General features: G+C 50.2%; 1 protein-coding gene across 1 annotated transcript in view; it reads left to right on the top strand.

Annotated features, from left to right (window-relative positions):
* Positions 1-8,507: 8,507 nt before the first annotated feature.
* SAMD11 (sterile alpha motif domain containing 11) overlaps positions 8,508-24,822 on the top strand; it is a 39,948-nt gene continuing 23,633 nt past the window's right edge. The window contains 5 exon segments of the mRNA XM_074218800.1: positions 8,508-8,733; positions 8,735-8,755; positions 8,757-9,093; positions 11,509-11,600; positions 21,568-21,749. Of these exon segments, the coding sequence (XP_074074901.1) occupies positions 8,554-8,733; positions 8,735-8,755; positions 8,757-9,093; positions 11,509-11,600; positions 21,568-21,749 (812 nt within the window). The 5' untranslated portion in view covers positions 8,508-8,553.

The raw sequence follows: 24,822 nt of genomic DNA, 5'->3' as shown, positions 1-24,822 counted from the left end.
GGTGATCCTGAGTAGCATGCTACATTGTGCTGAGAAGGGCAGAGATGAGGAGGATGGCCAGAACTTTGGCAGCAAAGGGAGGAGGAGATGGCTTTCTCAAAAGTCATCAGGTCCATCTCTCTCTCTACCTGGGCATCCCATCTTTGGCACCCCTTGCTAAACTTGGGGAAGAAGGAGAGTAGCCAGGCTGCTGAAAGGGAGGCCAGCACTTATTGAGTGACAACTGTATTTTCAGCACTATGCCACAGATTTTATCCAATATGTCATTGGATAGTGATGACAAGTGGACAGGGCAGAACCAGGAGAAGACTGGACATAATAATGGCAATATTGTATGATGATCAACTCTAAAGGACTCCATTCTTCTCAGCAGTACAATGATCCAAGACAACACCAAAGGGCTCATGATGGAAAATGCCATCCACCTCCAGAGACAGAACTGTGGAGTCTCAATGTCGATTGAAGCTGACAATTTTCATTTTTTGTTTTTTTCTTTCTTGTGATTTTTCCCTTTTGTTCTGATTCTCCTTTCATAATATGACTAATGTGGAAATATGATTAATATGATTCTACATGTAGAATCACTATCAGATTGTTTGCTGTCTTGGGGAGGGGAATTATTTTTACATGAATTTTAAAAAATAAAATATTACTAAGTGGAGGAAGAAAACCTAAATACTTCATTTGGTTCTCGCAATAATCTTGAGAGGCAGGTGCTATTATCCCCATTTTACAGAAAAGAATTTTGAGAAAACTGAGGCAAACAGAGGTTACTTAGGTGACTTGCCCAGGGTCACACAGCTTGGAAGAAGAAGAGACTGGGTCTCAACTCAGGTTTTCTTGATTGGAGATCATGCCAGAGGACTATTTAAAGGATCTAGTGATATTTAGCCTAGAAAAGACCTGGAGGGAGAAGCCTTGAAGGATTGGCCTGAGGAGGACAGATGACATTTTTTCTTGTTTGGCCCAGACATGATAGAGGTATGCTACTTAGGGACAGATTTAGACTTGAACTAAGAAAACAATCCCAAGAAGCAGCTAGGTGGCAGAGTGGATAGAGTACTAGCCCAGAGTCAGGAGGGCCAGGGCCTGAGTTCAAATCCAATGTCACATACTTAATAATTACCTAGCTGTGTGATCCTGGACAAGTCACTTAATTCCATTGCCTTGCAAAAACAAAAGAAAAAAGGAAACAGTCCCAAGCACCAGAGCTTTGAGGAAGAGTAGACAGGACTGTCTCAATAGGAGAAGCCTTCAAGGGGAGGGCTGACATGGGAGCAGGTTGGGGGTAGGTTGGGGGTGGGAGGTGTGGCCCCAGTCTAGGGAATACTCAATCAAGTGTGAGTTGGAAGAGATGACCTGCAAAGTCCCTTCCACCCCAGAGATTCTGGAATTCTCTGAACACCAAAAAGGGGATTCAAAATAGATGTCAAGGAAATAAATAATCACTATGGGGGTCTGGGGCAGAGAGGGTGACTAACAGGTGTAGGGATCAAGAAAGGGATCTTCCATAGACGGAAATTTTTGTGCAGAGCTCTGAAGGGAGCCAGGGATTGTCTGAGTCAGGAGGTGAGGAGGATGCATTCCAAACCTGGAGGCCTGTGCCAACATCAGGGACCAGAGATGGAATGTTCTGTAGAGGGGACAGCCAGAAGGCCACTCTGGATGGAACAGAGAGTTCCTGAAAGAGAGCAATGTCTAATCAGCTTGGGCAGGTTGGCTGGAGCCAGTGGGAGAAGGCGAAATTTGAATACTAAACAGAAGCCTTTGGACTGGCCGCCAGTGCTCATCTAGCCACAGAAGCTCTTCTCTGTTTTGATATTGGGTACCCCTTGGGCAGTCTGCTGAACCCTATGAACCCCCTTCTCAGAATCATGTTTTTAAATACAGGGGAAAAGATAGAAGATGACAAAGAAAATCAATTTAATTAAAATAAAGATTCAATTTCTTCCCATCCAAGGTCATGAATCGCATGTTTAGAACCTTTGTCCCAGAGGCAAGAGGGAACAGTTAAAGATGGACTATGGCTTTCCCAAGATTGACAAGTGAAAGGCAGGGGGCAGAGCCTGGAACAGAATCTAAGAATCCAGGCTCCCAGGCCAATTTTCTCATCCACTGGACAGTCCTGCCTCTGCATGGGTTCCTGCCCTATCTCCTCTCAAAGGCATGCATACGGATATAGGTAGAATTTTGGATCTGGAGACAGAAGAACTGGATTCAAATTCCATTTCTCAGTCAGTTAACATTTATTATTTTTGTATCTTATTTATCTTATATATCTTACATGCAAAGAGCTTTCAGCAATCATTTTTCATAAACTTTTGAATTTCCTATTTTTCTCCTTCCCTCTCTTCCTTTCCCCCAACAGAAAGACATCTAATATAGTATAACTACGTTGAACAAATAGCCATAATAATTGTGTTGTGAAAGAAGAGCCAAATCAAAAAGAAAAACCCATAATATATAAAACAAATTTTAAAAACTGAAAATAGTAAGCTTTGGACTCATTCAGACTCCATAGTTGCTTCTCTGGATGCCAGTCGACTTTTATCAAACACCTGTTACATACTGGCCACAATGGGTTGAACACTGGGGATATGAAAAGGGGCAAAAGATAGTCCCTGCCCTCAAGGAGCTTACAATCTAACTGGGGAGGAAGACCATAGGCAAATAAATATATACAAGACAAACTATATATAGGACAATTTGGAAATCATTAACAGAGGAAAGGCACTGAAATTAAGAAGGTTTGGGGAAGGCTTCGCATAGAAAATGGAATTTTATTTAGGACTTAAAGCCGAGAAGGTGAGTAGTCAGGTAGGAGAGAGAATCTTCCAGAATCCCAGAGATGATGCTAGCTGTTTGATCTTGGACAAGTCACTAAATCCCATTGTGTCTCAGTTTGCTTAGATGAACAATGGCCAGAATAATGCCTCTGGTCAGCCAGGGTCAGTCAGTTAACATTTATTAAGCATCTGCTGTGCACCAGCTCCTTGTTACCTCTCGGAATAAATAGAAAACTCATTCCTTTGGGGTCCTTTATAGCCACACCCTCTCTACATTTCCAATCTTCTTACACTTAAATCTAGCCTCTACCTCCAGGGTTGTTTGAAACTCAAATTGACTGGGATGTGAAGTGCTTTGAAAACTCGAAAAATGTCATTAGTATGGCTGGTATTGGTGTTATTCTGATCATAATGAGTTCCGGGGTCTTTCAAGGTATTTTGCCTCTGGACTATGGGAAGGGCCCTTGATCCGGTGGTTTGGTCCTTATTACCAAGTCATCACACTATAGGAAAGGGATGCTGGCAAGGCCATAGAGCATTATGACCCTCCTCCCCCAGGTTCTCCTTTCCACTAGAGCCTCTCTCTAGTCTCCTGCCCCTGTGACCATTACCATCACCTCTGACCTCTGAGAGTTTTCCAGCTTCTGCTCCAAGCCCCCTCTCTGATTTCTATCTCACCATTCCCTCCAGGTCTGGGCTGAAATCATGTGCTTCCTGGCTTGGGTTTGCCTAGAGTTGGGTCAGAGGGTCCCACATTCATCTTAGTGAACTTAGGAACATGTGCAGAGGTGATGTCAGGAGGATAGGAGGAGGGAGGGGTGGAATCCCAAGGGGGTGAGGGCCAAGAGTCTGGGAGGGGAAGGAGACAGAATCTTTCCCTTTCTGGTGCCAGTCTCATTCCCTAGCTCTTAGGAGGGACTTCAGGTCACCCCGTCTGAATCTGTTCCCAGGTCTGAACTGGAACTAGGAAGAGGCAAGCTAGCCAGGTTCCCAGGCAACAGTGCCAACACAGGGGCAGCAAAGGACACATTGCAATGTGACTTTTTATAAATGTACTTGCCCTTCATGCCAGCAAACTCCTCTCTCCAGAGTCCAAAAAGTCTTTATTTTATGATAAGTAAATTTGTGTTAGTTGGAGTAAAACCTTTAAAGATATCAAAGAAAGTAGCACTTGGGGGAAGACAGCTTTCAAGACCTAGGTATGTCCCAGAAAACCTTTGGCTGAGCCCCATTCATTCTCTGAGAGACCCCAGAAGAGTTCCTAGTGGTTAGGTTCCATCCTGGCCATAGTTCCCCTTCCATCAGACCAGTCAGTAGAATGAAAACTCCTTGAGGGTGAGTAATTTCTCATTTTTGTGATAGCTGCTTAATAAATGATTCTCCTTGTTAATGTTTGGTACATATAACATATATATATATATATATATATATATATATGTATGTATATATAGAGGGAGATAAGTGGTACAAAAAAGATAAAAGGGGGCAGTTAGGTGGTGCAGTGAATAGAGTACCTGCCATGGAGTCAGGAGGGCCTGAGTTCAAATATGACTTCAGACACTTAATAATTATCTAGCTGTGTGACTTTGGGCAAGTCACTTAATTAAACCCCATTGCCTTGCAAAAACCAAAAAAAAAAAAATGGCTTACTTGGTGTCAGGAAGACCTAAATACAAATCTTGATTCACTTGATTTGTAGTCTTGGCCAAGTGACTTAACCTCTCTGTGCCTCAGTTTCCTCATCTATAAAATGGGAAGAAAAATAAGAGCACTTACCTCACAAGTTTGTTTTGGGATCAAATGAAATCCTTCCAACTTTAAAATTCTAAAATGATGTAGTGGAGTAACTCAGGCCAGTTCACCCCATGCCTCAGTTAAGTCTGTGAAATGGGATAGCCTTTTGTCATGGACACCATTGAATTATGAATTATGAGAGAGAGGATGTGAGGGGGCAGTTAGGTGTCGAAGTTGATAGAATACTGGCCCTGGAGTCAGGAGCAGCTCAATTCAAATCCCGACTCAGGCACTTGATACTCACTAGCTGTATGACCTTGGGTAAGTCACTTAACCCCATGCCTGACCCCCCCCAAAAAAAAGAAAAGAAAAAAGAGAGAGAATGTGTGGTAAAGGGGATATCAGAGCAGCAGGATTCTGGATGGAAGAAACACAGCAGCCCCCTCATCAGTGGCAGAACTAACCCCTTCAAAATTTCTGATCTAGGATTTCTTTTATCAGGGGGCACAGGTTGGGATCATGCTCTCTGTTCACAGGATTTCTGATGTCTCTAAGGTCAGGAGAGTTGACCACATTTTTCTATTGTGTTACCACCAGGACAGGGAACCTGTTCTCATCCAGACCCTCCCCAAACATCCTTTAGTGTCTAGGATGGGTCATTTTCCAAAGTCTCTGCCCCTTCCTCTAAGAATCAGTTTCTGGAGTTCCTCCATCCTCCAGGTCACCCAGAGTCATCTTCAGCTCTTCCTATTCACCCCCTCATACCCCAGATACCAAGTCCTGGGGCTTTTCTATCAACAACATTAGGAATACCTGGTTCCCTTTTCACAGTCACCACTCAAGCCCTGGCCTTTATCATGATGTTGCCTCCTAATTGTGCTTCTGTCTCCAGTCCCTCCATTTTCCAATCCGCCCTCCACAGAATTGCCAAACTAATTTTCCTCAGGCAGGTGTCTGTCATTTAGCCTTCACTGGCTCCTTATTGCTTCTGGGATAAAAACCCTGTTCAAGATCTAGTTCCAATCTCCCCTTTCAGACCTCTTTCACATTACATGTCTTCACATTCTCTGTGTTCCAACCCAATTTGACTACTGTTTCCCAAATTCAACATATAATCTCCCACCTCTACATCTTTGCCTAGATCCTTTCCCATCCCATCTCTGTCTGATAAGGTCCTTATTTTCCTTCCAAGGTTCAGCTCAGATGCCTCTCTTAAATGGTCACTTAAGCTTAAGGTCACCAATACTTCAATGATCTCAGGACCCTCTGAACTTGACCTCTCTTTCCCCTGGACTTACTCCAGTTCTAATGTGTAGGTTTCACTACCTGCCCACTAACTAATCAATTCGAACTCTAGTGGACTAGAATGGTGTGCCCAGGGATGCCCAGCTGACTGACCCTTGAGCTAGGATTCACCAGCTGCAACTGGCAGAACCAAAGGGAATTTCTCATTGGAGTGCAGTTGTGTGTGTGTGTGCGCATGTATGTGCAAGTATGTCTGTGGGGAGGAGTAAGTAATGTATGGCCACATATCTCCTCTATAGGTTGAATAGGGAAGGCCTGTAGATCACCATAACAACCAAGTTTGGTCTATGAATAATTTTAGTAATATTTCCAGAATCTCCCCAGGTATGCGGTGGGGAGGGAGACCCAGGTCAGCCTGCCTCTGCCTCCTTTGACAGCAATAGGACAGTTGTTTCTCAGGTCTTCCATCTTGGTCTGAACTGGGCCACCATAGTCCCGTGACCTTCTCAGATGTCTGCTCACGGCCCTCAGGCAACACGCATTTATTAATTGCTCACTCTATGTGCTTAGTGTGCTAAGGCTGGGGAGACAAAGCAGAGCTCTCAGGGTCCCCATTACGTGGCCATTCACTTCCAGTTCCCCTTTCTTCCTTTCCCCTGCCCCTGTCCAAAACTGCTTTAGCTTGGCACACCACGCACTCTACACGGCCTCTGGCAGAATACACAAATCTAGGCTGCCTCAAAATCCACTCTCTAACCCTGGCTTCTCTCTTTCTTCTCTTTCTTTCTTTGTCCGTTTCTCTCTGTCTCTCTCTGTTCTGTGTCCTGTCTCTCTTCCTCTCTCTTTCTGTTTGTCTCTATCTCTTGCTTTATCTCTCTTCCTGTCTGTTTCTCTCTTCCTCTCTTCCCTACTCTTTGTTTTTCTATTTCTTTCTCTATTTCTCTCTTTTTTATCTCTCTCTTTTCCTCTCTCCTCTGTCTCTCTGTTTCCTCTTTATTTCTCTCTTGATTTGTCTCTGTTCCTCTGTCTCTCCTCGCTTGTTTTTCTGTCTCTCTTCCTCGCTGTCTCTTTGTTCTGTCTCCCCTGTCTGTCTCTTTCCCTCTGTCTCTCTTCCTCCCCTCTCCTTCTCTTCCTCTCTTTCTGTCTCTGTCTCTCTGTCTCTGTCTCTCTCTCTCTCCCCTCTTTCTTGTTTTGTCACTTTCTTCCTGTCTCTGTTACTTTGGTTCTCTCTTCCTCTCTGTTTTTCTCTTCCTCTCTTCTCTACTCTGTCTTTTTCTATTTCTCTCTCTCTTTTTCAATTTGTCTCTTTTCCTTCCTCTCCTCTGTCTCTCTATTTCCTCTATTTCTGTCTGGATTTGTCTCTTTTCTCTCTCCTCCCTTGCCTCTTTTTCTATTTCTTCTCTTCTCTTCTCTGTCTCTGTCTCTCTCTCCTCCCTGTCTTTCTCTGTTCTCTCTGTGTCTGTCTCTTTCTTAATTATATAAATATTTTATTTGTTTTCCAATTAAATACAATGGTAATTTCTACCAATCATTTTCTTTGCAAGGTTTTGAATTTTACAATTCCCCCCACCCCAACAGAAGGCAATCTTAGATAGTCTCTTTTTCTTTTTGTCTTCCTTTGTCTATCTCTTCCTCTCTTTCTCAGTCTTTCTCACTGTCTCTCTCTTGCTTTATCTCTTTCTTCCTCTGTCTCTCTCTTCCTCTCTCTGTCTCCCTTTCATCTCTTTGTCCCTTTCTCAGTCTCTATCCTCTGTGTGTGTCTCTTGTTCTCTTCCTCTATGTCTCTGTGTCTCTCTCTTCTGTCTGTCTGTCTCTGTCTCGCTCTCTCCCTCTTCCCACTCAGTCACACTCCCAGTCAGTGCGGGGCAGACAGAGTGGTCTCCGTTACACCTGGCCCGCATCCCCACGTGGTGGGGACCGAGGGCTCCAAGAAATCCCGACCCCCCCCCTTACAGCCCTTAAGCCGGGAGCGGCAGGGTCGCCCCCCAACCCCCGCCGCCCCGCTCCTGCCTGGGCCCGGCCGCCGCGGTCGGCCGTCGCGCACCCCCCCGCCGGAGCTGGCACTGGCCCGCCGCGCGGGGGCCGTTTAAATGGGCCAAGTTCGAAGAGCAGCGGCGGCGGCAGCGGGGCAGCCGCCGGGCCCGAGTCTCCCAAGTCCCAGGGCTGGCGCGCGTGTGTGCACACGCGTGTGTCTGAGTGTGCGCTTGGGGCAGTGGGGGCGGGGGCCCGAAGGGGGCTGGGACCCGAGGGCGAACTGAGGGGGGCCTCCAGCGGCCGGGCTCCCCCGACGGCTCGAGCCCCCTGAGCGGCGGGGCCCCGGGCCGGGGCCGGGGCCGGGGCGGCGGGGCTCGGCGGGCGGGCCGATCGGGGATCGATAAGTCTCTGGGAGCCGCACCATGAGTCGGGCTGCGGAGCCGGCGGCGGCATGGCAGCTCCCGGGCCGGGGGGGCGGCCCGGCCGGGGGCCCCGCGGCGGCGGGGGGGGCGCCGGCCCGGGGGGCTGGGGCGCGCTAGCCGCCAGGGCGCGGGCGCGCTGCCGGGGCGTCCGGCGCCGCCGCCGCTGCCGCCCCCCGCCCCCGCCCTCGCCCCCGCCCCCGGAGCGCCCGAGGGGCCGCCGGCAAGCGGCAGCCCAACTCCAGCCGGAGCGCGGAGCGGCGGCGGCGGCGGCAGGAGGAGGAGGAGGAGGAGGAGGAGGAGGAGGAGGAGGAGGAGGAGGAGGGCCGGGAGCGGGAGGCGGCCCAGGCGGCGGCCGCCGGCCCCAGGCTGCGCCCCGGCGCGGCCCCGCCAGCATGCCGGCCGTCAAGAAGGAGCTGCCGGCCAGGGAGGAGCGGGCCCTGGCCGCCTTCAACCAGCCCCTGGACGCGCTCCCCGACTACCTGGCGCCGCTGGCCGCCGCCGCCGCCGTGCCCATGCCGGTGCCCGTGGCCCTGCCCGGGCCGCCCCCGCGGGGCTACGAGCCGCTCTTCGCGCCCCCCCCCGCCGCCGCCGCCGCCCCCCCCCGCCGCCGCCGCCCCCCCTGCACCTCCACCCGCCGCGCGCCTACCTGAGCCTGCCGCGGGCGCGCCGGCCGCCGCCGCTGCCCCCGGACGAGCTGGCGCTGGAGCGCTTCTCGGCGGCGCCCGACTTCCAGCCCTTCCTGGACCACGGCGAGCCCTGCATCGAGGTGGAGTGCGGCGACAACCGGGCGCTGCTCTACGTCCACAAGCTGTGCCAGGGCAGCAAGGGCCCCTCCATCCGCTACCGGGGCGAGTGGCTCACCCCCAACGAGTTCCAGTTCGTCAGCGGCCGCGAGACGGCCAAGGACTGGAAGCGGAGCATCCGCCACAAAGGTACGGGGGGCGGGGGGCCGCGGCCACCCCTCCGACGCCTCCCTCCCCGGCCCAGAGGGGGCGCCCCGACCTCGGCCCCGGCTACACCCTCCCCAGCCCAGACGGCCGCGGCTCACTTCGACGCGGGTCGGCCACGGGGGCGGCTGGAGGGAGCCCCGATGTCTGCGCCCCCCCGTTTCTGAGGTGCCCTTCTCTTCCCATCCCCCCTCCCCGAAAACTTTGGAAGAACTCTGGGCTTGGGCAGGGAGAGGACCCGAGAGGCCTCGGCTCTCGGGTTTTGGAGGCAGGGGCTGGGCTGGGGGTTGGGGCGTCCGAGGGTCAGGAGATGGGTGTCCATGAAAATTGGGGGGGGGCGCTGTGCGTCCGAGACCGTTAGCGTGCTTCAGAGGGTGTGCGTGCTTGCGCTTCTGGGCCAGTGGGGGTTCGGGGGGGGGGGGCTGTGGGTCGGCGCGCCGTGGACGTGTCTGGAGACTGACCGGGTCCATTCCTTGGGTTCTCTGGCGATGGGGGGGCGAGCCAGGGCGCGCGTGTGTGGCTGTGCCTGGGAGGGTGTGTCGGTGTAGGGGTGCGGGTGTGTGTGTGTGTGTGTGTGTGTGTGTGTGTGTGTGTGTGTCGGTGTGTTTGTCTGTGTGCCTGTGTGTGTGTGTGCGCGCGCGCGCTCCGGGGAGGGGAAGGGCGGCAGCAGCTGGGGCGGGGGGGGGGGGGGGGGGCGGCGGCTTGTGAGAGCGCGGGGTTTCCCGGAGCAGAGTGTGGGCGGCCAGAACCCGAGCCGGAGCCGGATCGGCGAGCGGCGGCCCAGGCAGCCCGGGAGCGGCCCAGCGGGGCAGGGCGGCCGGCGCGGCGCCCCCCAGCCCAGTGAGTGCGGTTGGGGGTGGGGGTGCAGGTTGAGTTCCAAAGTTGGAGGGGGGCGCTGGGGGCGCGGCGGCCCCGGGCGGGCTGCGCGGAGGTGGAGGCGCGGGAGGAGCCCGGCGGCAGCCGGAGCCCGGCGGGGCGGCGGGGCGCCGGGGGCGGCGGGGCGCCGGGGGCGGCGGGGCGCCGGGGGCGGCGGGGCGCCGGGGGCGGCGGGGCGCCGGGGGCGGCGGGGCGCCGGGGGCGGCGGGGCGCCGGGGGCGGCGGGCATGACAGCTCATTAGCTGAGCCGGCGCGAGGGGCGGCCCGGGGCGGGAGCCCGCAGGCTGGGGGGGCGCCTCGCTGCAGCTCTCCCCCTCTGCTGCCAGCCTAGCCGCCCGCGGCTGGCCTCCTGGGCTCCCCCGGGAAGCCCCGCTGGGAGGCAGCGGGGCGCAAGGGCCTGGGAGGGGGTGGGGGGGGACGCGCTGCGGGCTTAGGTTTCAGCAGCCTCCAGCCCGATCTGCTGCTAGGGCGGGGCGGGGGCTGGTGGTGGGAGAATCGGCCCCTCCCCAGCTCTGGGGTCGGTGCCTGGGGCCAGGAGGGGGGTGGCCCAGCCGGCTGGGCCGAGGCGGGGCCGCCTAATTGTAGCCAGAAAGTTGGCCTGAGGTACAAGGGATGGTCTGTGTGTCGCGGGGCCGTCTCCCTTGCATCTGGGGGAATGGGGGAGATGTGTGGGTGCATGCAAGGGAAGACCCGGGGGACATGCCTAGAATGCCGGGGAGGGGTGTGTGTGATTGTGTGTGTGAGGGTATGACTGGGTGGGGGTGTGAGTGGGGGATTGGAGTGTGTGGGGGTGAATGTGTGAGTGTGACTGAGTTGACTGCATGTTAGCGTGACATGAACATGTGTGTGATGGGGGGGTGAGTGGGTGACTGTCAGTGGGTGGGTATGAGGTGTGAGCATGACATGAGGGTTTATGACTCTGTGTGTGTGTGTGTGTGTGTGTGTGTGTGTGTGAGAGAGAGAGAGAGAGAGAGAGAGAGAGAGAGAGAGAGAGAGAGAGAAAGAGAGAGAAAGAGAGAGAGAGAGAGAGAGAGAGAGACACACACACTGGGGTAGGGGGGCGGCCGTGCCAGTCACAGGAGGTCTGAGTACACGGGCTTTCCCTCTTGTGTGGTCTGGGCCCCGGCTGCGGGGAGGGGGTGCAGCTGGGCAGGTTCACAGCTCCTCTCTACTGCTGCCTCTGGGTATGTGTGTGCTCCGGGGGCTGCCCGCATCTGGATATGCACATCTGTGAACACCGGGGCCTCCCTTGGAGCCGTGGGTGGGCATCTGGGGCCGGTTAGCAGGCAGGCCTTCTGTAGGTGTGCCTCTGGGAGGCCCAGTCTGTCTGTTAGGTACCCCTGAGCAGTTCTAGCAGCTGTCCCCGCCCTGCCTTGGGGTTCTAGCCCGCATTTATTTGGTTCAGTTTAGCCCCCCCCAAACTGGGCTTCCCAGCCTCCCTTTCTCTAAGTGTGTCCCAGGCTTGCTCTTTCCTGCCTCCTGATCTCACCTCTCCTTTCTCCTCTTTCTCTCACTTGCATTCAGGGAAGAGTTTGAAGACCCTTATGTCCAAAGGCATCTTGCAGGTTCATCCTCCGATCTGTGACTGCCCTGGGTGTCGCATTTCCTCGCCAGTGGTAAGAATCTGGGGACGTGCTGTGACCTAGCATCTCTTCCCACACCGCCTTGCTTTTCTTGGTTACTTTCTGGATTGAGACCTCAGAGACCGGTCGCTGAAAAGTATCCTAGAGACCTTTTAGTCTTAGCTTCTCTTTTTGCAAAGGAGAAAATAGGTCCAGAGAAGTTAAGTCACTTGTCCAAGGTCCCCCAGTTACATCGATAAGCAGATTCAAAGCCAGGTCCTTTGACATCAAATCTAGGGCTTTTTTCCCACTGGTGTGTCTTGATAGAGAAGAAAGCTCAGTGTTAGAAGTCTCTCCATACGAAGCCTAAAAATTTTTGAGGTAGGTTAGATACTGGTTGATTTAGGTAGATATGTAGCTATTTTGGGTTCCCCCCCCTTTTTTTTTACAAGGCAATGAGGTTAAGTGATTTGTCCAAGGCCACACAGCTAGGTAATTATTAAGTGTCTGAGGCTAGATTTGAACTTGAGACCTTCTGGCTCCAGGGCTGGTGTTCTATCCACCACACCACCCAGCTGTCCCTAGAAGGAGGTAAGAGATCTGGTAGATCATCCCCACTCTTCTGCCCCTGCTCATCTTAGAAATGGGGAAAATAAGCCAGGCCCAGAGGGGGGAAAGGACTGGATCAAAGTCCCCCAGCAAATAAGTTGCTTTCTCTTTTGAAGGTGAAGTCCTGAGGGTGGTGGGGAGAGAGCCTCAGGAAGGATATTGTCACAAGGTGATGTCAGACACCAGGAGGGCACCAGCTTCAGACTTTCAGTTTAGCGACCCAGTCCCTTAGACCCAGATCCAGGACACAGGACTGCCAGAGGGATGTTGGGGACCCAGCGCTGGATGGGGAGGGTGCCTCCTGAGAGGATCATGATGTGTGAATGAGGTCCCTAGGCTGGACTTGCAGGCATCCATAGCAGTTGAAGACAGAGGCTCTAGTCATATGGTGTGTGCCCCCAACCTGGGCAGCTTTGGGGTATGAGGGAAGGGCCCCAAGCATCAGTTGCTATGAGGTCAGAAGCTCCTGTCTGGGTATGTGAGGGCAGAACTTCCAAGAATCTGTGGTATCTGAGGGCAGTGACCTCGGACTGAGCATGCTTGGTATGTGAGGGCATATGCTCCTGGTGTGGGCATTGTGGGGTATGAGAGAAAAGACCACAGTCATCAGTGATTTTTGAGGTCAGTATGCCTTGACCTCTATATGTGTGATAGGACTAGTCTGCATGCATGGCCCTTGTGTGTGATCATTGTATGTGTGTATGTGTGCGTGAGGATGGTGCTGGGGAAAGTGCCCCAGGCCTGGTCATCTCTTCCATAGGAGGGAACTGCTTCCCTCATCTTGAGGAAGGGCAGTGTTCCTAGACATCCATCTTTGTGGTAGGACTGATTTATGTGGGGTGTGTGTGTGTGTGTGTGTGTGTGTGTGTGTGTGTGTGTGTGTGTGTATGTGGTAAAAGTGCCCCAGGCCCGAGCATCTCAAGGGAGGCCAAAGTTCTTGGTACAGGTATTTGTTTTGGGAGAAAACAGGACCCCGGGCATTTATATGGCAAGGGAGTTTAAGCTGCCCTTGAAGAAGGCCGGTGAAAAGGCATGGAGTCTAGGGTCCTGGCCTTTGGATCCTGGCAGAAACATGAAGCCAAGGGTGTGGTTGCCCAGTAGACCTATGTGAGCAGAGAAGGGTCTCTCAAAGTTCATCGGGTGCAATCATCTGGTTATTTTACAGTTGAGGAAACTGAGGCCTGGGGAAGTGAATTGACTTCTTCAAGGTCAGATAGGGAGTAAGCATTATGCTGAGTGATCTTGGAAATGTCATTTATCCTGAACTGGGTGAGGATAGGCAGTTTCTCCCTAGGTTGAATAACTGGTGAATGACAGGTTTCAACAAACAGGCCTAGAGATAGACAGACAGACAGACACCAATTGATGAAGAAATGAACACGGGCACAGATACATGCTTAGATACTCTTGCACAGGGTTCTCATCCTTGCAGACATGGTTTCCCCTGCTGTGGATTGTATGTTGGTTTCCGAGCAGTTTGACTTGAAATTGGGGAGTCATAAGAGGAGGGGTTAGGAAGAGGGGAAACTGGCAAGAGTCAGTCAGGATTGGGGGGCCTCTCTGTTCTTCCCTTTTGGGCCTTCCTCCCCTCTCTACCCAGCTGCTCTGGGGCCTCCCGGGAGCTCCCCACCCACGTTTCCTGTTGGGTGGGGGGAACCCCAGTTTTTCTGCACATTCCCCTTCCCCCGCTTCCCCGGTGAGGTTCCCCCCACTCCATTTTAGTGTTTTGGTAGTCGGGCCTCGTAAAATATGAAATCAAAACTCTTTCCAAGTCTATGGGGAGATTGTCTGGGGACTGGAGGGGATCCTCGAACTCAGCTTTGTGGGCACACCTCCCCTTGTGACCATGAGCTTCACCACAAGGGCCCCACTGCCTCCACCACAGACCTGCCAATTTGAAAGTCTGATTCACCTTCCTGACTTCTTTTCTTCTCAGCCAGATAGGGTTTCCTTTCCCCATTCTCAGAAGGTAACTGAGGCTCAGAAAGGAGCAGGGGCCTCCCCCCACCCTGCATCTTGGCTCCCACACCAGATCACAGATGCTGGTGGCAGTGTGGGAGCAAAGAGTAGGGACCTAGTTTAAATCCCTCTCACTGGGTGCCCTTGGACAGATCCTGTCTGTTCTCTGGCCTCATTTTCCTCTTCTGTAAACTGCAGGGGGTTGGACTTTGTGTTTCTGAGCATCTTTTCAGCTCTAAGACCTATGTTCCTATGTGAACAATGGAGCCTGGGTAGGACCCAGGTCCCCCAGCTCCCGGTCTGCTATTCCTGCCTTTGGCTAGTGACCTTTAAGCTGAGCTGTGATGAGGATCAGCTGCTCACTTTTAGGGCCCTCCTGGTACCTGGTTGCATCTTACCCCTCTGGGTACCTAACCATGAACTTCAAGTCTACCTTACAATGAATTTCTCCTCACCACCCATGGAAATAGGTGCCTGTGCATATGCTCATACAGTTTTGTAGCTGAGAGCATAGAAATCATCTATTCCAACCATCTAGTCATTTCAGAGTGGAGGAAAGTCCCTTGCTTGAGGTTTGGCAGGTAGTAAAAATCAAAGGTAGGATCTGAACCCAGGCCCACCTTGAACCGGAGAAACACACTCGACTTCCCAGGTCCTGAGGGCAAGCTTGTCCATGATGCACATTCAGAAGTTGTGTTTGGTTGGAAAGACTGGGATGAGTGTTGAGTCTGACAGGCCTTAGTTTTCTCCTTTGTTTATTTAAAAGGTATCTCATCTGAGCACCTGTTGATGGTGGAAACTGGAATGGGGGATGAGTTGCATTCCAGGGGTCAGTGGGCCTGGGGTTGGAGGCTCTGCTGGAATCTCCCACTGCTCCACTCTCCCCTGGTAGCCTCCTCTCTGCTCCCCAGCACAGACATGGCTAAACTTGCCATCCCTGGTGCCCAGAGGGACCCCCTCTGCTGGTAATTAATGAGCTTCATGGAAATTACCCGTCATCTCATCTCTGCCCGCCCGCCTGCCCGCCCTCCACTTGTTCCACCAAGGGGAGGTGAGGGAGAGGATGCAGATGTCTGGGCTCAGAATCTGTTGTCAGTCCTCCCTCCCTCCCTCCCTCCCCTGCATGAGTGCATCATTGCCCAGAGGCTGAGCTAGCTCTGAGCGCCAAGCCCAGACCCTAATCAGGGGAGAGGCCTCCCCATCATTTCTATTTCCACCTCATTCCCTGCTTTTTCTTTTTCTCTTTTAAAAAACCTGCTTTATTTTAATCAAACCAATTGGAAATAAGATGCATGGGTCCCTGCCCCTCCCTCTCCCCTGTCCTCTGCCCTCCACCCCAAGTTAGTCCAGGGAGGAAAGGTCTATGAGGTAGAGCTGGGCAGAGGATGGTGGGTGCCCAGACCCAGCGGGCTGCTTTTTAAAAGATGGGGAGGCTTTATTTGGGGAATGCCAGGAAGGCTGGTATTTGGCATGCTGTGTCTAGGTCAATACTTATCACTGTCAGTGTAGACCCGAGGAAGGCTGGAACGATAAACCCGGGGAGGCAGACTTCAGCCTTTGGCACCATCTCCTCCCCAGAGAATCTGATTCTCCACAGTGCCAGAGCTGTCAGCTCAAGCCAATAGAGCCGGGGGAACCTGATGAAGTGGCAGACATTCTGTATATGGGACGACGTGTTTTTGTACACGTAAGTTTGTGTGTGTTTGTGTGCGTGCGTGTGTGTGTGTGTGTGTGTGTGTGTGTGTGTGTGTGTGTGTGAGATAATCTCTGGGCCTGTATGGCAAAATGCCCATTTGTAAGCACATTTGTATCTTGGTCATTTTTGAGGAAATGTTAGTGGGAGTCAGGAAAATCTGGCTTCAGATGTTACTTCAGATGCCCAGGAACAGGGTGAACCTAGGCAAGTCATTTCACTTTCAGGGCCTGTTTCTTCATTTGTAAAATGGGGATAAAAATTTCTGTTGTGGCCATGTCCCAGGGCTGCAGTGAGGTTTGCTTGGGGTGTGCATGAGGTATTTTGCAAGTCTTTAAGCTTCAATACAGACTCTTATTATGTGTGAGAGACTGTGTCTGTACAAAGAGCTGGGAGACTGAGCCTGTGGGCAAGACAGCACATGCTCCCCCACCCCCTGCAGTGACCCTGCTGTCAGCCCAGCCTTCCCTGAGAGGTTGGGGGTGGGGAGAGGGCCAGGTTGTTCTTGCTGTTTTGGGGGGTGGGAGCCTAGCCAGGTGGTGAGGCTGCCTATGGGCCTCAGGGAGCCTGGACTCGATGGAGGGGGGCCTTGGAAGATACAGTTGTGTGTGGCTTGGCTTTGCTGGAGGAGCCTAGGTACCTGCAAGAAGCAGCTTTTCCCAACCTACTCTTCCCTCCTTCCCTTTTCTTTCTGTCTCTCTGTCTCTCTGTCTCTGTCTCTCTGTCTCTCTCTGTCTCTCTCTCTCTCTTTCTGTCTGTCTCTCTTTGTCTCTGTTTCTTTTCTCTCCCCATATTTCCCCCCCTCAATTTCTCTTTGTATGTGTCTCGACTTATGTTGCTGACTCTCCCCTTCTGCTATCTGTTCCTTTCCCCCTTTTGCTATCTGCTCCTTTCCCCCTTTCTTCCTTCCTCCCTCTCTTATTTCTTTCTGTCTTCTATAGCTGTATTTCTTCTCTTCTACCTCTCTCAATTTTTCTATCTTTGTGTTTTCTCTTCTCTTTCTCTGTCTCTCTATCTCTGTATATGTCTCTTTCCTTCCCTCACTTATCTACCCCTTATTTCTCTCTTTCTCTCCCTTTCTTCCTCCTCTCTTTTCTTTGTATCTGTATTTCTTCTTTTCTCCCTGTTTTTCTTTTTCTCTCTCTCTTTTCTCCTTCTGTCTCTCTCTGTATATGTCCCTTCCCCATCTGCCCCCTTCTCTTTCTTTCTCTCCCTTTTTTCCTCCCTCCCACTTTTCTTTCTGTCTCTATCTGTGTTTCTTCTTTCTTCTTCCTCTCAATTTCTCTCTCCTCCCTTTTCCTCTTTCTCTTGTCTCTATCTCTGCATCTCTTCCTCTCTACTGTCTACCCCCTTCTCTCTCTCTCTCTCTCTATCTCTCTCTCTCTCTCTCTCTCTCTCTCTCTCTCTCTCTCTCTCCCCCAGCCCAGTGCCCAACCTGCCTTTCTTAGTGCTCCAGCCCCCCACCCCGCCCCCGAGGTTCAGAACCTCCCGCCTTCCCCTTCCTGCCGCCTCCCAGATGGATGTGAGGGGCTGCGTTGCCCTGGTGACGGGAGATGAGGGAGCTGGAGCTGGGGCCTAGAAGGCTGGTGGCCGAGGCCGTGGGGGGCAGACCAGGCGGGGCTGGAGAGGCAGTGATTGAAGGAGATGGGAGGGAATTAGGCATTTGGAGGCCCTAGCCAGCCATTATTAAATAAGTCAAAGGGACTGCCCCTCCACCTCCACCCCCAGTCACATAATGATCGATAACTTTTCTTCCCATGTAACTAGCAGAGAGGGGGCTGTGAGTCTGCAACGGCCCAGCCCCAGATTCAGGGTCCTCCTGGTAGCTTCCTGCATCCCTCCATGTTTATGGGACCCTGTCACACATCTGTGCTGCAACCCACGCGTGCACATCTACACATCAGATAAAAAACATCATAGAAATTCTTAACACATATGACAGTTTAACTGTTATCTCATTTGATCCTTAAAACAACCCTGAAAGCTAAATGCTGCCATTATACCCATGAGAAAACACCACACTGTGCTACCGGCCACACATATCACAGCAACTACATGCATGCCACAGTCCACAAAAGCCACATATGTGCTAGACATTACATACCCTATTCATGATACCTACAAGAAACCTTTTCTAAAAGATTTAGAAATTAGATCTGCAGCTCACCATAGGGCTCTCACCTCCTTTGTGCTCATGGCCAACAGCTACCATCCTGGGCTGGAGGTGGGGCAGGGGTGGAGTGTGCTACCATTTGGCTAGTGCTTCACCTGCTAATTCCTTGGCACTCCTCTATTGCCTCAAGACCATTAGTGCATGAAGGCAAATTAGAGTTCTTTTGTTCTCTGGGGTCAAATAAAACAAATGTCTGGGGACCTGATTTACAGAGAACTGGAGGGAGTGGAACAGACCCACCTTATCACTGGAAGAAGTTAGGATTAGAATCCAGGCAAATTCACAGGTTCTGAAGACCAGGGTGTTAAAACATGGATTGCTGAAGAGCTTTTTAAATGTTTTAAATTGCTATTGCTATTTTCTGTTTTTATATCACTTTCATTTTTAGAAATGCCCCTCCTTGGGGCAGCTAGGTGGTGCAGTGGATAAAGCACTGGCCCTGGAGTCAGGAGTACCTGGGTTCAAATCCGGTCTCAGACACTTAATTACCTAGCTGTGTGGCCTTGGGCAAGCCACTTAACTCCATTTGCCTTGCAAAAACATAAAAAAAAATAAATGCCCCTCCTCTTTCCCCTCCCTAGTAAGCCATCCCAAGTGCCTACTATATACTGTGTATTATTATAATTTTTTTTTTTTAGTTTTTTTGGGCCTGTGCTCTATCCACTGCACCACCTAGCCTCCCCTACTGTGTACTATCTTGAGCTTTAAAACAAAGAAAGAAAAGGGAGAGGGGTGGTGGGGAAGCATTTAAGCAAGACTAAACAAGTCTAGTGCAGCATTCCACACATCCAGTGTCCAGGGTCTGAAAAGAAAGGCAGGTGAGACATTGTTTCATTTTGTCTTTGGGTCCAAGCCTGGTGACTATAGTTAAATTGTATTCTTTCTCTTTACTGAATCATTATAGGTATTGTACCTAGACTTTCGCTGGAACCACTTCCTTCACTTTGTATCAATTCATATAAATCCTCCTGGACTGCTCTGAATTCTTCATATTCTTTGGTTTTTTCAGCTTATGCAAACTTTCGTCGCATTTCTATGTAATAGTCGTATGTCATGTATGTTCAGTCCTTTCCTACTCTTTGTTTCCACTTTGCTCTCATTTTAAAAAATGCCACTATCAATGTTCTGACCCATTTGGGGCTTTTCTTTCTATATTTTACTCCTTGGGGGAGTAAAAAGGATGATTGACTCAAAGGATGATTCCAAAAACTAATTTTGGAACTGAGAGATCAGTCCAAGGAACAAGACCAGGTGGGATGAGGGCTTAAGGGACTGACTCTTCTTGTGTTGTATCCCCAGCACTAACTATATGTTAATAGTCACTTTGATTTTTTCTTTTTTGGTTTTTGCCAAGGCAATGGGGTTAAGTAGCTTGCCCAAGGCCACACAGCTAGGTGATTATTAAGTGTCTGAGGCCACATTTGAACTCAGATCCTCCTGACTCTAGGGCTCTATCCACTATGCCACCTAACTTCCCCCCACTTTAATGAATGTTTGTTAATTGATGGCAACAAGTCCTGACTGAGGCCAAGATCAAGAGGAGAGTCTTTAGTGGAAGACAGCTAGACTGAGTTTGGATTTTGGCTTCAACTTTTACTGCATTAACTTTAAGGAAGTGATTTAAGCTCTCTGTGCATGAGCTGCATCAGTGGAATTCTGTGGGCAGTTAATCAGTGGGATCTACTTCTGAGTAAGAGTCCGGGTGCCTTGTTGGGGTTCAGGCAGGGAAATATCTCCAAAGAGATCCTGCCACAAGCTATGGGATAAGAATGATAGTTATCTTAGAAGGAACAAAGCTTGGGGGCAGCAAGCCTGTTCATTCACTCATTCATTCATTCATTCATTCATTCATTCATTCATTCCCAGATCTCCCTGTCTCCCAGTCCATCTATACTGGTTGTTTAGTAAAAGCCTGACTCTAAGTTCATCTATACTATACTACATCTGAGTCCTACTTCCATGATCTCTCAACACTTTCACCCTTTTTCTCCAAGCTTGGTAGCATTAAGATTTTTACTTTGCAGATTAAGAAACTGAAGTTTAGGCCTTCAGTGCTGAGCACTTTAGAGTATGAAGAAGAACAAATTCATCGTCTTCAAGAGTTTTGCCAGGGTTCTTCAGTCACAGGAGTAAAGAAAACAGGTTATTAGGAATTGGGGTTTGGGGACCATTGTTTTGAGCCCGACTAGAATTATTTTTGTACCTCTTCTCATAAATCAGGACAAATTCCTGAGTCTGAGCTAGAGCTAACAGGGAGATATTAGAAAAATATCAAAATGAATTTGAGGTCCTAAGTCCCTGAGCAGGGAGAAGGGGCACCATCTGGGAGTTCAGGGAGCCCCTGGAAGGCAGTTTTGAACAAGAGTTAAGATTGGACATGGAGGGCAAGGGATATCAATATTTTCAAAAAGTGGAACTGAGGAAACAAGATTGGAGGAAGAGGAGACTGGAGCTAAGGAAGGGAAGACGTGAACTACTTCTGAGCCAAGCTATATTCATTGACAACGTGAAATTTCTGGGTCACCAAAGAGGAGTCAGAAGTAAGGGGCATGCCCCAAGCCAGAAGGGCCTCAAGCCCCCAGAGTTATCCTAGATCATTTCTCCTGGGCTCTCTGCAGATCCCAAGATTGAGCTAACCTTGGTGCCGCCACCATGTGGGGCCACCAGGGGCACCCTGACCCCTTCTCTGCCCAGATTAAGATAGGGGAAAAAACCTTTCCTCCTTAGTTCATCTGAGTCACAATTGGCTTTTTGCAAAGGAATTTAGAAAGAATAAGGCAAAAAACCCATATGTAGAAAGAGGAGGGGACTGCAGCAGGTCTTTACATTGGATGTAGCCAAGATGTGGCTATTTCAAGACAGCAATGACTAGCTCAGCTCATCTCTTTCTTTAAGAAAAAACCCAACAAGGCAATAGGGTTAAATGACTTGGCCAAGATCACACAACTAGGCCAGTGCTCTATCCACTGCACCACTTAGCTGTCCCCTCCCTTCTTGGTTTTACCTCCATTCTCTATCTTGAACCTACCACCCCTTGTGAGTGTTAGGAGAGCAGATTTATGGGGTGAATGCAATCCCCCTAATAAAGAGGGAATGCCTAACTTTTCTATAATCCCTCAAGAATGAATGAAAAGCATTTTTTAAGGCAGTTGGAGCTGTGACTTGTCCAGATCCCACAGCTAGAGAGTGTTTAGGTTAGCTTTGAACTCAGTTTCCCCCTGATTTTAGGACCAGGTTGTCATCTACTGTGCCACCAAGAATGAATGAAAACTTTTTAAAGGTTTACTCTGGTTCAGGGATTGCTATATTTGGGGATTAGAAATCCAGAAGCACAACAAGGCCTGCCTTCAGGGAGGTTGTATTTTGGAGGAGTGGTAGGCAGGGAAAGTTAGGATTTCAGGAAACAGGAAGCAGTAATATCCTTGCCCTGATGTTTGCCCAGCTCCCTGGGGTCTTGCTCCCCTCCTCTCCCAAGGGGCACAGGGATCCTGTAGTGATGGAGCTGTTGATCTGGCCCTAGAATTTTTGACTCTGGAGGCCATAGCCACACTGACCAGTTTTGACTCCTCTGTCCCCTTTCCTCCTAGAATCGGGGTCGCCTGGCAGAGAAGAGGACAATCCCATTACCTCCCACCAGGATCCCAAAGAAGGAGCTGAGTTCGATTTTCTCAGCCAGTGATGGGGACAGTGATGGGAGCAGCCCAGCCCATGGCCATCGGCCAGATGTGAAGCAGGAGGACGACGTGCACATCAGTATCATGAAGAGAAGGTACTACTTTAGAAGGTCCTGTCCCCAGTAGAACATGGTGGGCTTTGGAATTTTCTGTAGTTTTTGAGAATCTGAGAGGAATGCAAACTTGCTACTCTGAGCTGTGGGGGAAGAGATCTTGAATAAATCCTCTTGTTTTGGGCCCTCAGTTGCATCCTGTAAATAAGATGTTTGTGTTGGTGAGTCTGGCAGTTGGGAAGACCTGGGTTCCAATTTTACCTTTGACAGTTTCCCATCTGGCTTCTGATGATCTCTCAGTGTCATAGATGCTCTCAAAGTGGTGCAGTGATGGATCACTGGGCCTTGGAATCAGGAGGACAGGAGTTCAAATCTGGTCTCAGATAACTGACACTAACTAGCTGTGTGATGTTGGGCAAGTCACTTAACCCTGATTTCCTCTCATCCAGAGCCATCTTCAATTATCCTGATTCATATTTGGCCACTGGACCTAGATGGCTCTGGAGGAGAAAGTGAGGCTGGGGACTTAGCACAGCCCCTCCCCACTCCAATCCAATTCATGTGCTTGTCAGAACATTACCTCCCTGATGTCATGGTCTTCAAAAATGAAAGACAGACGTAATTATTTTCCTTCTACTCCCATATAATGAGGACAGTGTAGCCATAGCACTTTCCCCATAGGATTGTTTCAAGAACCAGATGAAATAGTGTCTTTCAAGATCTTGGTGGACTTTGGGAAAGCAGTGACCTCGTGAGCACTGGCATAGGAGGCAGGAAGACAAACTTGCAGTCTCGTTGCCCTGGGCAAGTCCCCTAACGTCTTGTAACAATAGCGCCTGCCTCACCAGATTTTAGGGAGATTGTGATTCCACAAAAGGGATTTCACAAACCTTACATTGCTATTATTGCATAGACACTGGGTTACTCAGGATCACCTTGAAGCCTGCAGGTGTCTGCTGTGACTTTGTGACCACTGGTCTAGGCATCACCCAGGATCTTGGTAGCCAAGAAGAAGGTTCTGCCCCAGGGATCAGTGCTCCGATGATCCCTTAGAGCTAGACACATGCGACCATGTTTTAGATAGCCCTGCCTTAGGGGAAGCTAGGTGCCCCAGGAGATGGAGTGCCGGACTTGGGAAGACCTGAATTTAGATATGACCTCAGACGTATATTAGCTGTGTGACCCTGGGCAAGTCACAACCTTGGATCTGCCTCAATTTCTTCATGTGTAACATGAGGTTAAGGGCAGCACCTGCCTCCCAGGATAGTTGTGAGAAAGGAAAGAAAGCCAGGCACTCTGCTAACCACCTCTACCTATGTTATCTCATTTGATCCTCATAAGAAACCTGGGAGGTTATTCTTATCCCTGTTTTACAGATGAAGAAACTGAAACAGAGATTATGTAACTAGACTAGGATTACACTGTTAGTATCACCCCCATTTTATTGTTGAAGAAACGAGCCAAATGAAGGTTAAGTGACTTGCCCAGGGTCACACATCCACTAAGTGTTTGATTCAGTATTTCCTGACTAAGCTTTGTACTCTAAATATTCTAGTAGCTAAGCCTAGTTTTGTTTTTTGGACCTTTTTTGCAAGACAATGGGGTTAAATGACTTGCCCAAGGTCACACAGCTAGGTAATTATTAAGTTTCTGAGGTCAGATTAGAATTTAGGTCCTCCTGACTCCAGGGCCGGTGCTCTATCCTCTGTGCCACCTAGCTGCCCCCTTTGCTTAGTTTTACTGAAACAGTATTTTAAAACATTTTGCAAACCTTACAATGCTATATAAATGACAGGTGTTACTATTATGGTTGTTACCACATACAGGGGATCAGTAGAAGTCTAGGATCTCATGATTATCCCCATTTTACAGATGAGGAAATGAGGTAAATGTAATTTCCCTCCTGACTCCAGACCCAGCTCTTTGCCCTGAGCCACCTAATTTTACTGGGAAATGTTGAACAAAATAAATAAAAATAATCCTGAGTAACCCAATCTGTAGTCTTCATTAGGCTGTTTGACACCACTGATCTAGTCCCACTCCATTTTACAGAAAGGGAAACTAAGGCCCGGGGAGGTTGAGTTATTTGTCCAATGTCACATAATCACATAGGTGATCCTCTGACTATAGTTTCTGCATTTTATGGATGAAGAATGCATTCAGTTAGGAGGCATTTATTAAGCCCCTATTATATGCAAGGAGATGAAGTGAAACATAGATGAAGTATCCCTACTCAGAGGGAACTTATGTTCCAAGAGTAAGGAAGAAAAGGTCTCCAGAGGTTAAGGGACCTGTCTAAAGCAGATAAGGGGCTGGTTCAGGATTCGAATCCAAGTCCTCTCTTGTTCTACAGATGAAGAAAGAAAACGATCATTATTTGTCCAAGGTCATACAAGCTGTAAAGGGCCTGGATTCAAACCTTCAGCTTCAGACTAACTTCTCTGGTCTTTCCATTAAAGTGGGAGAAATGGAGCTGAGTACTTGGGCCCTCGGCAGGCTTGGGTCAGTGTTGGAAGGGTTGCTCCAGAGACCCCAGGGGTTAGAATCGTGTTTGCTTTGGGCTTGCGTGGACAGAGGCCAGTAGGAGTGTCCCTGGAGCTGAGGGTTGGGCCCTTCAGAGGCACTGATAGTGTTTGAGGGAAGGCAGTCTGCTTGTTTCAAAAGATTAATCCATCCCCTTGTGGGGGATTGGAGGCAGGGCAGGCAGATACCAGGATGATTTGAAGGAACTGGGAGCTTTTGCTCTATAGATGGCTGCCTTCATGGAACTGGAGGGCTAGTGTGTGGAAGAAGGAGGTCTTGTTCTCTCAGCTGCAGAAGGCAGAACCTGGGGCCATTGGAGGAAGTTTCCGTATTGCAAACAAAACTAGGCTTAGCATACTAGAATACTTAGAGTACAAGGCTTAGAGTCAGGAAATAGTGAATTCAAATCTAGCATCAGACACTTACTAGATGTGTGATCCTGGGCAAGTCACTTAACCTTCATGTGGCTCATTTCTTCAACAATACAATGGGGATAATATTTGAAAAGGGAGGCTTGATTTCAAAACCTTCCTAATGATGGGAAAGAGAATGGGATGTCACAGGAGGGAGTGAGTTCCCTGTGACTGGAGAG

Source organism: Macrotis lagotis, chromosome 1, assembly GCF_037893015.1.
Source record: "Macrotis lagotis isolate mMagLag1 chromosome 1, bilby.v1.9.chrom.fasta, whole genome shotgun sequence".
In the NCBI taxonomy this organism is placed as follows: domain Eukaryota; kingdom Metazoa; phylum Chordata; class Mammalia; order Peramelemorphia; family Peramelidae; genus Macrotis; species Macrotis lagotis.
Note: the sequence above shows the minus strand (reverse complement) of the source record. Positions and strands in the feature narration are given on the sequence as shown.